This window comes from Paramisgurnus dabryanus, chromosome 6 (assembly GCF_030506205.2).
Source record: "Paramisgurnus dabryanus chromosome 6, PD_genome_1.1, whole genome shotgun sequence".
NCBI classification, from domain to species: domain Eukaryota; kingdom Metazoa; phylum Chordata; class Actinopteri; order Cypriniformes; family Cobitidae; genus Paramisgurnus; species Paramisgurnus dabryanus.
In genome coordinates this window covers 28,003,999-28,017,594 of record NC_133342.1, presented here as the reverse complement: position 1 = coordinate 28,017,594, position 13,596 = coordinate 28,003,999, and the positions used below count along the sequence as shown (strand labels likewise).

The 13,596-nt window shown below is 36.8% G+C and overlaps 1 protein-coding gene across 1 annotated transcript in view; it reads right to left on the bottom strand.

Moving 5' to 3' along the window:
- Positions 1–12,715, bottom strand: part of rbm33b (RNA binding motif protein 33b) — a 68,864-nt gene extending 56,149 nt beyond the window's left edge. Inside the window, exons 1-5 of the mRNA XM_065276246.1 lie at positions 12,552–12,715; positions 12,278–12,317; positions 9,533–9,606; positions 6,953–7,139; positions 5,986–6,081 (exon numbers count right to left, since the gene is read on the bottom strand). Coding sequence (XP_065132318.1) covers positions 5,986–6,081; positions 6,953–7,139; positions 9,533–9,606; positions 12,278–12,317; positions 12,552–12,559 — 405 coding nt within the window. The 5' untranslated portion in view covers positions 12,560–12,715. The remainder of the gene's footprint in view (positions 1–5,985; positions 6,082–6,952; positions 7,140–9,532; positions 9,607–12,277; positions 12,318–12,551) is intronic.
- Positions 12,716–13,596: the final 881 nt, after the last annotated feature.

Here is a 13,596-nt window from a genome sequence, read left to right as displayed (position 1 = left end):
AAATAATGGGATCAGAAAAAAACGTGACCTTTAATTATTCTGACATAAAATACCAGTTGAGAAATTCAATGACACATAGCTGTTTCGCTTGTTACTTTCCAGACAATGTATTATTCCAGTGATATTATTCATTAAATAAATATTATGCTTCACTTTTTCATACCCCTCTATTTATTACTTTGTATGCAAAGATGGAGTGATTGTGATTATTATTATATAAGGATTTGTTCAGTTCAGTGTTGTAGTAATTGTATTAAAAACAGTAGTATAACAGTATATAAAAATCAGTTTAGCATATCGGTTATCGGGCACATAAGCATACAAATATTTGGTATTGTTTAAAAAAAAAATTTGTATCGGTCGATCTCTACATATTATATTGTATTTCTGTCAAGAGATCCTTTCCAAAGTTACACATTGCACCTTTAAGCATGACGAATAAATAGGGTTGACATTTGGATTATGACTTGAATAGAACAGAACTTGAAAAATTTTTTGGATGGGGGATTTATTCCAAGCCCGTGACCTCACATCCCATTTAGCATTAAATCCCCCTCCTCTTTAGAAATGAAATAAACATGTGCCTGAAGCCCATATCAAACCTTTCCAGTTGCGCAGGGACGCCTATCAATGTTTACAGATTCAACTCAAACAGTGTTTAGCCCGGCACTCGTGATTAATAGAAGTAGAAAACATTTACACACAGCCGTGTCTGCAAGCGTGTACGTGCACACACACTAAAACACACACTGAGCGAGCAGCTGCTACGCTCTTGGATGCTCTAGGGATCCACAGCAGGCCTGGCTTGGCTTTGTGTAGACATCAAGGGCACCGCAATGAAAAGAATAATGCTTATTTGACACTTATTTTTTGCAGCCACATCAACTTCCACAAATAACAGGAAACTGAATTAAACCTTGTTCTGAATTTCAAATTGTGATACTGTGGGTTGCTCTGCATTTGCATGAAGCAAATAAATAAAGCACTCAGTGGCTATATACTTAACATCATTATTATTATGCAATTACTTACATCTCTATCACCCCCATGCAACACATGCTCATTGTTTAATTCAAAGCAATAATATTGGATGAAATGAAGTAACATTAAGAAGGCCTTAGGCAAAAAGCAAAGGCAAGCCTGAGTCTGAATTTGCTGGAAGAGGGCTCCACTGGTCATGGAGAGGATGGTGATTGGATAAAAGTGTATGGAGACACCGAGACCTAGGGTGTGACTTGGGGATCTAATGGGATCTACGGGTGAATTGCACTTGCCTGAGGGGTGCAATTAAAGGGGAAAGGCCACATTTGGCTGCTATGAAAAAAAAACAGTGTTTAATGTTAAATGCTACTGTATTCCTGTAACAATAATGTCAGATCTTTATATGATTTCTGATGTTCTAGAAAGATAACTTTATCAGATGTGGTTTAATTTGAATATAGCTGAGCGATTCAGCATTTTACTCCAATGCAGACAATGAAGCTGCCATTCGTTCTGTAGAGAGGAAGAGGGAGGGGCTGTGATACCTCTCCTCCGCCTGTCTGTGTCTATTAATGCCATGATCACAGATTAGCGTGACTTTGGGATAGAACGAGACAGAGACTAAGGGGAACATGGGAAGAGAGAAAGAAAGGAAAGTACAAAAAGGAAAGGACAAAGACAGAAAACTGAACCATTTTAAACAGTAAAGTGTGTGTAACAATTGAAAAAAAAAAACACTTCAAATTACATTTTTATAGTACAAATACAAACAAGGTATTGTATGTCCATGTCATGAAGTCGTTCTACAGGATAAGGATTTTTAACTTTTAGAAGTTATTTTACAAAGTCGGCCAGGTTTATATTTGTGCTTTAGGTACCAGTTCTTAAAATAAAAAATATGAATATTACTGTTATTATTATTATCACTAGCAATACATAAGATAAAAAACCTCCCAATCCCGGGATTTGCATGTAGCTTGGAATATCTAGCCAAGTAAATATCTTAGAGCAAAGTAAAACTAAAGAAATTATACTCCTATTATAAACCTTTCCACTTTTTTATGATTTTTTTTTATTTTTTATGCTTTCTAAGCCTGAAAAATTGAAAAAGAAACTAAAAATAAATTCTAAATATTTTTCCATAAACACTGAAAGTTTTCAAATATAAACACATATTATATACTATATCATTATTATAGATACTACTTTATAAGCATTTTACTTTAAGAATATATTGAAGGTAAGGAAAGCAGACACACACACACACATACACACTTGATGCACTATACTGTAACATCAGACAGCAGTTTAAGTTACAACAGATGAAGATATCCACAACTCCATTCAGCTACATTGGACATAATGCTAATGCGGAGCTATGCATAATTTACAACCCATTTTCTCGCTCCTCCTGACATGTTAAACGATCAGTTTCGGTCAATGCTATACCAGCATCACTTCATTTCCACATATGGCCTGAGATCGAGAAGAAGAGGAAGAAGTTTATCCTCATCATCAATGAATCAATCAGAGAGGGGTGTTTACAAGAAAAGTACAGTGCTATCACAATGCGCACCAACTTTTATATTTTATAAATTAAAGCAATCTATGCCCTATGCAAAGACTTTTACCACATGTGAGACGCTTAATCCAAAGCAAAACACAAAGCTAATGTCACCTGATTGACTTAATGTGGAAAACTGCCAAGTTATTTTGCATAATCCAAATATCAATACCAGTCGGTGGAGCAATAAACCTTGATAATTGAAATAATTTTGTTAAGCAAACCCACCATGCTTATATAATGCAACATGGCAAAAAACCTCTCAACACATTCAGAAACCTCGACAGACACACACATTAAAGAATGCAAATTTACATGTTTATGCATTTAATACATGCTAATTGTTAGGAACAGCATTTTGTTTACTAGATTAATAATGTCCCACTCTGTGTTGCCCTGCTGTGAAAGGGGGTCTATCAATCCCCGTATCTTGTCTATGAATGAACCCCAAAGCCTTTCTATTCCAAAGCAAAAACGAAAGTTTCTACTCTTCATTTATCTCCATCTTTGTGCCAGCATAATCATTCAAAACTTATTTTTTTCCACAGATCAGTGTAGACGTGCACAAACAGGTAATGTTGATGAAAAATGAAAACTTTATATACATAGCTATGCATAACCAATGCTTAAATCTGAGGTAGTGTTGCACTAATGGTTAGTGACGGCAGTTGTGAAACCTATACATCATGCATCATATCTAAACCTGTCTTCTTCCCAACAGGCTATGAATCAGCAATTATTTCCTTCACACTACGTGTCACAATCAATTTCGCTGCTCTGTGTAACAGAATGGTTTCGCATGACATCTCCAATCAGTAGGTAAGGAGCACATCCTTTCAATGGAAATAGGGTGCTACACAGGGTCATAACTTCTGACAAAATGCAAATTACATTTGTAACATAAAGTGAAATGTCAATTGAGCTTTGCTTCCCTTGCAGGTTCCATCTCAAGGGGTGTTTTTAGTTTTAGTTTTATAATGCATTGTGTGCACTGGATCAAAAGTCCACTGTTGGATGCTTCGTCTTCTACCTGCTAAACCTTAAAGGTGGTAAGGGTAATTCTGAGACTGGTTGCATACATTTCTAAAACTAAAATGTATTAAAATTTATTTTTTCTTCAAGACAGTGTTAAAGTTTGTTACATAAAAGGGTTGTGGCTAGAAGGGATACAGCTATGGACAAAATCTTGTGAAATCTCGCCAGATAAGCACTGTTGTCATGCTAATCCGACCTCCAAACCTAACCCTAAACACAATATTACACAAGATCCTACCCCATCTAGCCAAAACCCATAAAAAGGAAGATTGGTAAATTTAAATCCAAGCAAAAGACTGATTAGCCCTGACTTACTGCTAGTTGGTCAGACTAAGGCCTAATCCCATTTCTCTGTCTAACCCCTTACCCCTACCCCCTTAGTTTTGCACATTAATGTGTACTGTACTGTTTTAGCCAGCAGAGCTCTCCGACATCGATAAATAACATTTTTGTCCCAAATAGAGATTTAGCAAAACTTAACTGTAAAAATGTCCTGGAAGGTGATTAATTATTGTCAAGTGTGTAAAACTTGAAAAAACTTTTCCAAAACAGCATTACGTCATACAGTAACACAATATTTCTGATGTTGGGTCACATCAATGTAAATGCTTTTAAATGTTTCATTTTATGCACTTTTTGCTTAAAGTTACTTGATAAGCAATTCTGGTAATGTAGCGTCACTGCTTGCTGTCCAACACACAATGTGGGTCCGTAAAGTGTGCCTGAACTATGCTTAAATACTACATGTAATACTCATTTTAAGCTGTAGAGGCTGACATTATGTTTTGGGCATAGTGCATTCTGAAATGATTGTTGAGAAATAATTCTATAGTTTCCTATACTAAATACTATGGTAAATAGTATGCAGAAAGTATGTATTAAATAATGTTTATATCATCTTTTACCAGAATATTTTTAAATATTTCTCGTAGTTCCCATAATTCACATGAGATTCTTAAAAACTGGTTAATGTTGATAATTTTGGGCAAAGAGACAATCTGCTTTATTAAAAATATATGTAATATACAAATGAGTAAGTGGGGGTTGTGGAGCTTTTGCTATGTTTTTAGGGGCTTACCACTCTGAAGTTTGGGAAGCTCTGATCTATAGTTTTTCATGTGAACGTTTTTTACTCCCTTATCCCACCTTCTAACCTCTCAAATAGTCTTTATTTTAATCATCATTAATTTGTATGTTTTCTGTATTGATCATAATTTATATTACTCTATGTTTCATATTGAAATGACTAAACAGGAGACACTCGGTTTTATTCATTAAGCATGCGTATATGCACAAATTTGTGCATGAGATGTGCGTACGGATGTGTTCACAAACAAATCATGATTCAATGAAAACCTTTGAATAAATTTTTTTCTAAAATGTACAAAAAAATTCCAGAAAACATAAAACCACTTGTACGTTATAATCATGTATGCTATAATCAAATACTAGGCTATAATTATAATGTTTATAATAATGTTGATATTTAAAATGTACATGATATTTTATATTATAATACTTTCTATATTATGCATTATTAAACATGATCTATATTACTATTATTATATACATTATATTATATATTATTATAGCCTTATTATTTTTTCTAAACATATGAAGATGCACGTAATAACAAATCTTCACGCTTTCCTTCCTCACTTTTTAAATCTCTATATAAAAGCGTCTACTTAATGCCTAATGTAAACGTCATGTAAATGTAATGAGAAGTCCAAACATCAATCACTTGATCTCCTGTCTGTTTTATTTTAGATAAAGATGCACATCTCTGTCGTATTAATGAAATTTCATATTTGTTAAAGCATCTTATACTTATTTAATGTTACTCCGGTCGGTGGACAGCACTGGCTTTCTCCAGCAACAGCAAAACCTCCCAAATAAAAAATACAAAACAAAAACTTTACCGATAATAAATATGATCATGGATTTCTTTTCAAGCTCTTTTTCTTCTATGACAAACTGCTCTAAACTTTTCTGTGGACCAGTGCTGTGCTGGGGAAAGCCCTTATATGGAGCTAGTTTGGGCGTGTTTTATGCAAAAATGTATGCAACCTCGTCCACATGGCCGCACACGTAGAACACTCCAAATTCACTAACGTAAGTTTAAAGTTCAAGTGTGCGTATAAATGTTTACCATATGAACCTTGCTGTAACGTAACAGACTTTTTGACGTCTTCTAGTGAATTTTTTTAAATATTATTAAAACTGTGACATTTGTACTGTTTTTCATTTAACATAGCCAATCCTAGTGTTAATCTATTACGCCATACATCGGTGTACCCTTTAACCAATAGGGTCAAAAACCACTGTCAGCAACAGCATTATGCACTAGTTAGTGTACATTTTTTCCTGAAATATCAGTCAACAGAAAGACTAAAACATCGTACCTTACTTGATTCCTGTGTGGATGAGGTGCACAGCACTTTTAAATCACAATCTTTCGTTATGTTGGTCTGATGATGGTCACTGCATTCACCAACGTCCTGCAAAATATAAATGTTATAAAATATAAGTGTTTCTGACTCTAAGGCTCCATGTTCTCCTGATCAAGCATCAGACCGTCCAACATCTAACCAGTTGACATTTGGATAAAGCTGTTCCTGCATCTGATTAACATATCCAACATAGTACCTCTGAATAAAGCTATTGACTATTGAATTATTCAATCTGGGTTATCGGTGACAGCTTATTTGACCCTGTTTGGTTTTCAATCACCTATGAAAAGGTGTCTCTATCCAAGAACTAAACACAAGCCCATTATTCGGGAAAGTCTTGGATGTCCTTCAAATAATGATACAAGAACGTCTTTCGAATGATAATACGCTGACCTTATCATTGACCTTAAAGCATATCAGACCCATATTAGGAGAAATCTTTTTCTCCGATGGACAGGAAAACAAGAGAGGTGTTTCGCTTATGGTCACCATATCTAAGCCACATAGATATCTTTTAAAGGGTCAATAATCTTTTCACCTACACAGGCCGTTATCAGATTTGGTTTAAAGCTTGATAGAAGCCTATGCATTATCTGCGGCTGATAATTGGCGAGGAGTCTCTCCTACAACACAAAGAGTTCTTTTCCACGGGGAAGCGAGCCTCAAGGTCAGATCTCAATTCTGCCATGGAGACAACAGGGGGGCATTACCTTCCACCAAACAAGCTGTCAGCACTAACTTTGTCAGGGCACAGACAAATAAACTGCTAGAGAGTGATAATAGATCTAATTTCACCTCCCTGTCACTCCCTCTGTCTGCCCCCTCAAGGGACCTGATTCCAAAGCATCCAAAGAGCTTAAGGGGAAAGAAACCAAACAACAAACCCAATGCCATCGAAGCAGATAAAGGGAGAACTCACTTGAAATTCATCTCCAGAAGGAGCATTGATTTCAATGTCTAAAACTTCACCGGGGTCCACCTTTATCTCGGTCTGCTCTTCTTCAGCACATGTGGCTTGTTCTTTAACAAAATGTGAGGTCCTGCACACGAGGAAAGGCTTTGCAATTGCCTGCCGCTTTGGATGAGAAATGCTTTCGCCGTGACATCTGAGAAGAAAACAATAAATTAAACTTGTGCAATGAATCACAATACAAACAAAAAGTGCTTTGTGGTCTTGAGTTAAAAAATATAGGAATATTTTCTTATCAGCAGTAGGCATGGGCCAGTATGAGATTTTTTTAAAACCTTGACTCTTTAAAACCTCGGTATACCTTAAAACCAGTAACCAGCCCATGCCTAATTGGCAGCAGGCGATGCTACATAAACGTTTGCCCTAATGCTGTGTGGGGTTTCATTTGAAAGCCGCTCGGAAATTCCCATAGCTGGGTTGGGGGAGCATCGCGTTAGCAGCACAACAGTCACAAGTTTGATCTCAGAGAATGCATATACAGCTAAAAGTAAACCTTTAATTCACTGTACATTGCTTATGCCAAATGCATACATTTAAAAGTAAAATTTGTGAATTAAAAACTGGAAAAATGGGGGTGTAAAGCCCCTGTTATAGTTGTGCGTAAGGTCTATGCCGTAGCTGCGTCATAGGTTATTCGTAGCCTGTGCGTAGCTCTGCGTAGCCTGACATGCACTTCGCCAAATTTTTAACAGCACGTCAGTTCTATGCAGACCACAGGTGCTGTGATTGGTCCACTAGAACCCCTCCCATCAGGTAAAAAAACTGCGTCATAGGTATTTCCGTTTGCAACAGTGAGAACAAAGATGGGCCAAGTTGAAGAGCGATTTAACTCAAACTGCAACATAAGTCACTGTTTATTTACTTCCATCACTGCTGGTCTTCTCAAAACATACACAACAAGTTGCTGTTTCTTCTTCGTTTGTGGGTTAAACTTTCCAAGCTGCTTCTTCATTGACGGTCTCGCGCTGGTACTGTGGTTACACGTGTGGATACTGCCCAACAGCAGTCTACATGTGTGTTTGAACTAGGGATGGGAAATAAATTGCATGTGACGGTCATTGCGCATCTCGTCAGTGAAGACTGTTCAGTGATTAGAAGTAAATCGCCATCAGCTGTTTTCAGATGGAGCGGCATTTACTACACAAAGCCGTTGTTCACTGACAATCGGGGCAATTTCGCATTAATTATTGCGGATGTATCTCCTGCTATATGTATGCGATATGGCCCAGCTTTTCAGTGAACTACGGCTTTGTGTAGTAAATCTGAAAGCAGCTGATTGCGATTTCCTAATAAAAAAAGTTATCGGCTTTACTGACGAGATGCGCATGATAGCGCATGCAAATTATCGCCCATCCCTATATGTGGACGACGATGCAGAAGTATATATGAAAACCGATGCGTAACCTATGCCATCGCGGCTACGCCGTAGGACCTACGCACAATTATAATGAGCTCTTAAAGCAACACCAAAGAGTTTTTTTTACCTTAAAATAACGTTTCCAAAAAAGTTTCAGTGGTTCATCCACTCAAAACAGGGTGAACGGCACTTTCACATTCGCTTTGCAGCCCTCTATCGGCCAAAACCACACTAAAGAAGTTTCCAACCGTCGGGTAGTGGTCCTGTAGTTCGAGTGAAAACTACAAAAACTTGCTTCACGGCAGACCTTCAATCCAATCAGAGCCAGCTATGCTGCAGTATTTATGACAGTACTAATGAACAATTACGCGTCTAACCTGTAGGGGGAGCAAAGAGCAATAACTCTTTAGTGTTGCTTTAAGGGACCATGTATAATATTTCTATGGTATTCTATGGTGTATATATATAAACAAACCCGCATTTTGATTGGTGGCAATGGTCACGTTGTTTCATGATGTCACATGCATTACAATGCTGTCATATTTTACTCCTGCTTGAGGGTGTTTAAACTTTTAAAACGTAACTGTAGGTCGTTTTAATCTGCTTGCACAAACAACCTTTGGGGTGGTGTTTTATTGGAGGACAGTATGTATCATCTGTTTCAATTTACTGTACATAGAACAGTCAGCCATGTTAAGATCATATGACCGGCTAAATAGTACTCGCATTATTATAGTAACCGCCTGTTAATGTCACTTTGAGTGGCAAAATAAATTAATTGAAGCTGAAAGTAAATAGATCATTTCTACAGTGCCATTGATAACAGCACCTGAATCCTTTGCTTTTGTGCCATGCTGTCAGTACTGGTCCAACACAACTACTTTATCAGCAAAGGCAAATAAAGAAACCATTATATGGTGCAAAATTAAGGTGGTAGCAAGACTCTTGCCATGTCTGAATCAGTATTCTCGAAGCAGAGCAATTCTTGTTTGGAAATTTGCCAGAGCAAGATAAGGGCATTTTGAAACAACATTCTCATTATGTGTGATGTGTTTTTGCTGTGTTTGTACTAAGCAGGACTCAGAACAAATGCTCTGGGGAACATCAAGAATCAACCTTTATCTAACCGTTCACCTATAGGCTGCTCCAGAGAGAGGAAAAGTTCACCCTACCTCATAGTTTCGTTCTCTTCATCGCTACACAAAAGGTCATCGTTCAGCTCTTCATCTGATGTGTCCAAGGTATCCTAGGAAATACACGCTCAATTAAGGCACAACACTTCAACGCTTAAAGTTGTTGATCTTTTCTGAAATACTTTGCTCAATAATGACATCCCTTTTAAATAAATCATAAATCTGTTGAAAAGTACATGATCCAAGCTGTTGTACCTTGCAGCTAATTCATTACGATGGCATAAAATAATGTGATCATACGTACAGGCAATAAAAAAAATTAAAAACAAATAGACCCTTTTACAGCTCACGTGATCAAATAGCCTGTGCGCGCATTTTGGCAACAGAAGTGGTGTTATTCCCCATTGGTTCTAACGTGGTATCAACTCAGAAAGTTTATTAAAACGGTTTCTCAACATCAAAATGTCCCGTTGTTGCGTTTGGTTGCACTAATATAATATACTAATATACGTATATATGTATCTGGCAACTTTATTTTTGGCCATCTGCTAACGTCTTTTATCCACTCCACTATAGTACACGGATCTGGTAGCTGTATTGAAAATGTTGATAAAGTCAATTTTTTTAAAATAACTTACTGTTTGTGTTGCTTCACTGTTGATTCTTACGATACTTCCGTTGCCTAAATGCGTGCGCATACGCTGCCACGTCATCATTGTGTACAAACAGTAAAAGGGTCTATATTATCCGATTCATAATTTTACATTTACCTTAGTGTGCAAGTGTGTGTTAGTGCATGTTAATGATATGCAAAAGATTCAAATGTTTGTTTTCAACGTAAATCTATTTTCTTGGACTACGACAAACACATGGATTGTAGGCAAGAGTTTACTTACTGGGCCTGGTGTTGACATGGACACGACATTTCTGAAACACAGCCTCTAAGTAGTCTATGTTTGTCTGTATTTAAAGAATTTACTACTGACTAAACCATGAGTCAAACACGAGTTTTGTGCAGTGCAGAGTAGCTTTGGAATGTTGCAGTTTCAATTTGGCCATTGAAATCGGCCAGCTATCCAGTGTGTTGTGATTGGTTGAATACCTCAAGCATGTGAATTAAATGTGACGCTCCTTACCATATTTGGAAGACATATCATCACACTTCACACACTGGTGCATAGACAATTTTCTCCATCTCAATGTTGAGAAAACAAAAGAACTGGTCTTTAACGCACCCAGTCTCAGTCAGATCTCCATTCATGGCAACATCATAGAACAGGAGAAATTCAAATACCTTGGACTCACCCTGGACAACAAGCTCACTTTTGACCATCACATAACAGACATCCAAAAACGCTCACAACAACGTCTGCATGTTCTACGAAAACTCAGCTCCCTTTGCATTGCCCCTCGTCTTCTGTTACTTCTGTATATGAGCATCATCCAGCCCATTTTGTTATACTGCTCCACCAGTTTTTACACTATGCTGTCAGTCACTAACAAAAACAAACTCAGTAAAATCACACACATAGCTTCAAAAATAATACATTCCTCTACACCTAACATTTCAGAACTTAATGACAGAGCAATAGCCCGCCTTGCCCAATCTATAACAACGGACCCAGAGCACCCCCTCAACTTCAACTTCACTCTCCTGCCCTCAGGCCGCAGGTATAGGACCCTGAAATGGAGAAGGGCTCGTTTCAAAAAGAGCTTTGTACCATCGGCGATCTCAATCCTGAATAAGTTACAAAGCTGAACATTCACCATCTTGTGTTTTGTTGTTGTTGTTTTTGTGTATATATGTTTGTACTATCTGCGTGTACTGTATGACAGTTTGTGAAAACAAATTTCCTGTTTACAGGACAATAAACTATCTATCTATCTATCTATCTATCTATCTATCTATCTAATATCATTTTACTACCTTATTAATACAGGCCCGAATCTGATCCAGAAAATGCAACTGACCAACCTGATTAATCTTTACCAGAGCGGCTTGAGCAGAACATAAAAGATTGGTAATGTAAGGATACTAAAACCATTGCATACTCTAGACTGTGCAAAACTTACATTTGAATCATGGTTTGAATAGTCAGTAGTAAATTCTTTAAACATAAAAACATATGCTTCTTACAGGCTGTGAGTAAAAACCGAGCGGAATTTTGATAATTTGCATTAAGTCCACATCGACTCATTACGGAAGTTAACCGTTGCTGCCTACAATCCAGTTGATTGTCGTCCAAGAAAAGAGATTTCAGTTTGAGACAATAACTCGTGTCATTGTAAACTTTGGGATTTGTAACTTTGCAGATCGTAAACATGTGCTAACACACCAAAAGAAATGTATAAAGGAAAAGAAAAAAAGGGGTTCTTTAATAATGTAAGTTAATAGTCATCAGCTATGTAAATGTTCATAGTCTCCTTCACTTCAATTCTGACCAGTCCTCAAGAGACCACAAACCTGCCACTATTAGAGCTATTTCTAGTAGTAAGTCTTTATCAGAACACATTTCTGCCATAGGACACATTTAGCAGATAATATACCATTAGCTAAAAAAGGGACAGCTGGCCCTGTGAAGATGCCACCTGTCACAATCCTGAGGCAGAATGTGACACCATCACCTCAAAGCTGGCATTTTAAAAGACATTTACTTTTGTTTATCAGTACGTAGATCAGTTCACGTGCTTTTGATTAATGATGTAAACCAGCAATGGAGCTGATATCTATTAAAAGTAGGCTATGTTATCAGTGAGTTTTGGGTGTTGCATGCGCATACTCACTTGTTTGGCTGTTAGCCAATCATCCACCATCTCTGAATCACTGTGTAAAGAAAATAAGAATTAAATGAAGGCCTGGGACTAGGATTTAGAAATACACGGATTTGCAATTATGCTCAGACAATATTTACTGCTGGAGAAAATACATGAATAAACACATGTAAATTATGAGAGAATGTTAATACAAGAGTCCCATATTATACAAGGCTTTTAACCGCTTGAAATTTAACCGCGATTTATTATTCAACAAATGGCACGGAACGTAGCATTAAGTTACCTGTTCATATCTCGAGTTTGATGCTGCTTTCTGAGGGATCTCTGCCTGGCTTGTCGTAACTTTCATTGTTCTCTGAGAACAAACCTAAATGATCATTTCTTTGTATCTATATTTGATCTTACTTTAACAGTTTTGCAGTTTTATACTGTCACTTTTCGGCATCACTAAACACGCTGCATGCGTTAATCACTACCTGTTTTTGACGGGACTATTTTTCCGTTACACATGCGCAGTTCTCTTATCGCTGGTCTTTCAACTTTTTTCTTTATTTTCTTTTCCACAAGCAAGAACACTACAAAGTTTTTATTTAAAAAATGTATTCAGAATTAATCAAGAAAATTTGTCACTTTATGCAACGCTTTTTTGCTTATGAGCTGATTTACATGTTTAAATTAAATCTTTATTTTAAACCAAGTGAGACCATTTTATTTTAAATATAAGATTAAGTCTAAAACAAGACCCATATAAATTTGTCCTAAAAGTTTTGGAGCCACGAGACTGGGGAACACTAAACCACCTGCTGCAGTACCCAGCTAACAATTTTTGGTTCCCAAGTGTTAACGTTTCCAGAACGTTCCCAGAACAGATACCATAACGCAGTGGTTCTCAAAGTGGAGTCCGTAGCCCCCTGAGATCGTGTAATTTTATAAAAATTACATTTTAATGACATTTTATATATAAAAAAGAATTGATATTCCGTGTAATGAAACCTCGGAAAAATAATGCTACTAACCAACACCACTACATTGTATTATTTAATATGTTTTGTTTATTTTAAGATTTGGAATGTTTTCATTAATTTTCTTTGGGGGCCACGAAGGGATGCACCATGCATTGAGAACCACTGTTCATTGTCCAACTTACCCCATAGGAAAGAATGCTATCTTCAACTACTTTTGTGGCACGAAGTAATTCTTAAATTACTGTAACAAATCAATTGTAACTTTTTAGATTTAACAAATATGTAAAAGGGTGGATTTGTCTCTGGATCTCTGGATTTATTTTACCTTGAAGTGTCCTTTTACAATTTAAACGATTAGCTGTG